This window comes from Priapulus caudatus, unplaced genomic scaffold, assembly GCF_000485595.1.
Source record: "Priapulus caudatus unplaced genomic scaffold, Priapulus_caudatus-5.0.1 Scaffold1434, whole genome shotgun sequence".
NCBI lineage: Eukaryota > Metazoa > Priapulida > Priapulimorpha > Priapulimorphida > Priapulidae > Priapulus > Priapulus caudatus.
The window spans coordinates 76,622-76,967 of NW_014578495.1; the positions used below are offsets into that span (position 1 = coordinate 76,622).

The following is a 346-nucleotide window of genomic DNA, read 5'->3' on the forward strand; positions in this document are numbered from 1 at the left end:
TAAGCACATACCTGTATGCACTACATGTTGTCACAGTAATATAAGCACATACCTGTATGCACTACATGTTGTCACAGTGTATGCACATACCTGTATGCACTCCAGCTGAGCTAGGATGGACACGTTAGGACCCAGCTTGGCTAGCAGCACTGTCGTGGGATGTGTGTCGGTGAATGTTAGACCCAGACAGATGAGCAGGGGCTGGAAGATCTCCTCCGGGTCGGCCTGACTCAGCTCTGCCTCCTGTAGATATACATATAGATATATATAGATATATAGATAGATAGATAGATAGATAGATAGATAGATAGATATATATATATATATATAGATATATATATATATA

At 40.5% G+C, this 346-nt stretch overlaps 1 protein-coding gene across 1 annotated transcript in view; it reads right to left on the minus strand.

The window, feature by feature from the left end:
* LOC106816621 (uncharacterized protein KIAA1109-like) overlaps positions 1 to 243 on the minus strand; it is a gene marked incomplete at its 5' end in the record, with an annotated part of 22,430 nt that extends 22,187 nt beyond the window's left edge. The window contains one exon of the mRNA XM_014821244.1: positions 91 to 243. Within this exon, the coding sequence (XP_014676730.1) occupies positions 91 to 243 (153 nt within the window). The remainder of the gene's footprint in view (positions 1 to 90) is intronic.
* Positions 244 to 346: the final 103 nt, after the last annotated feature.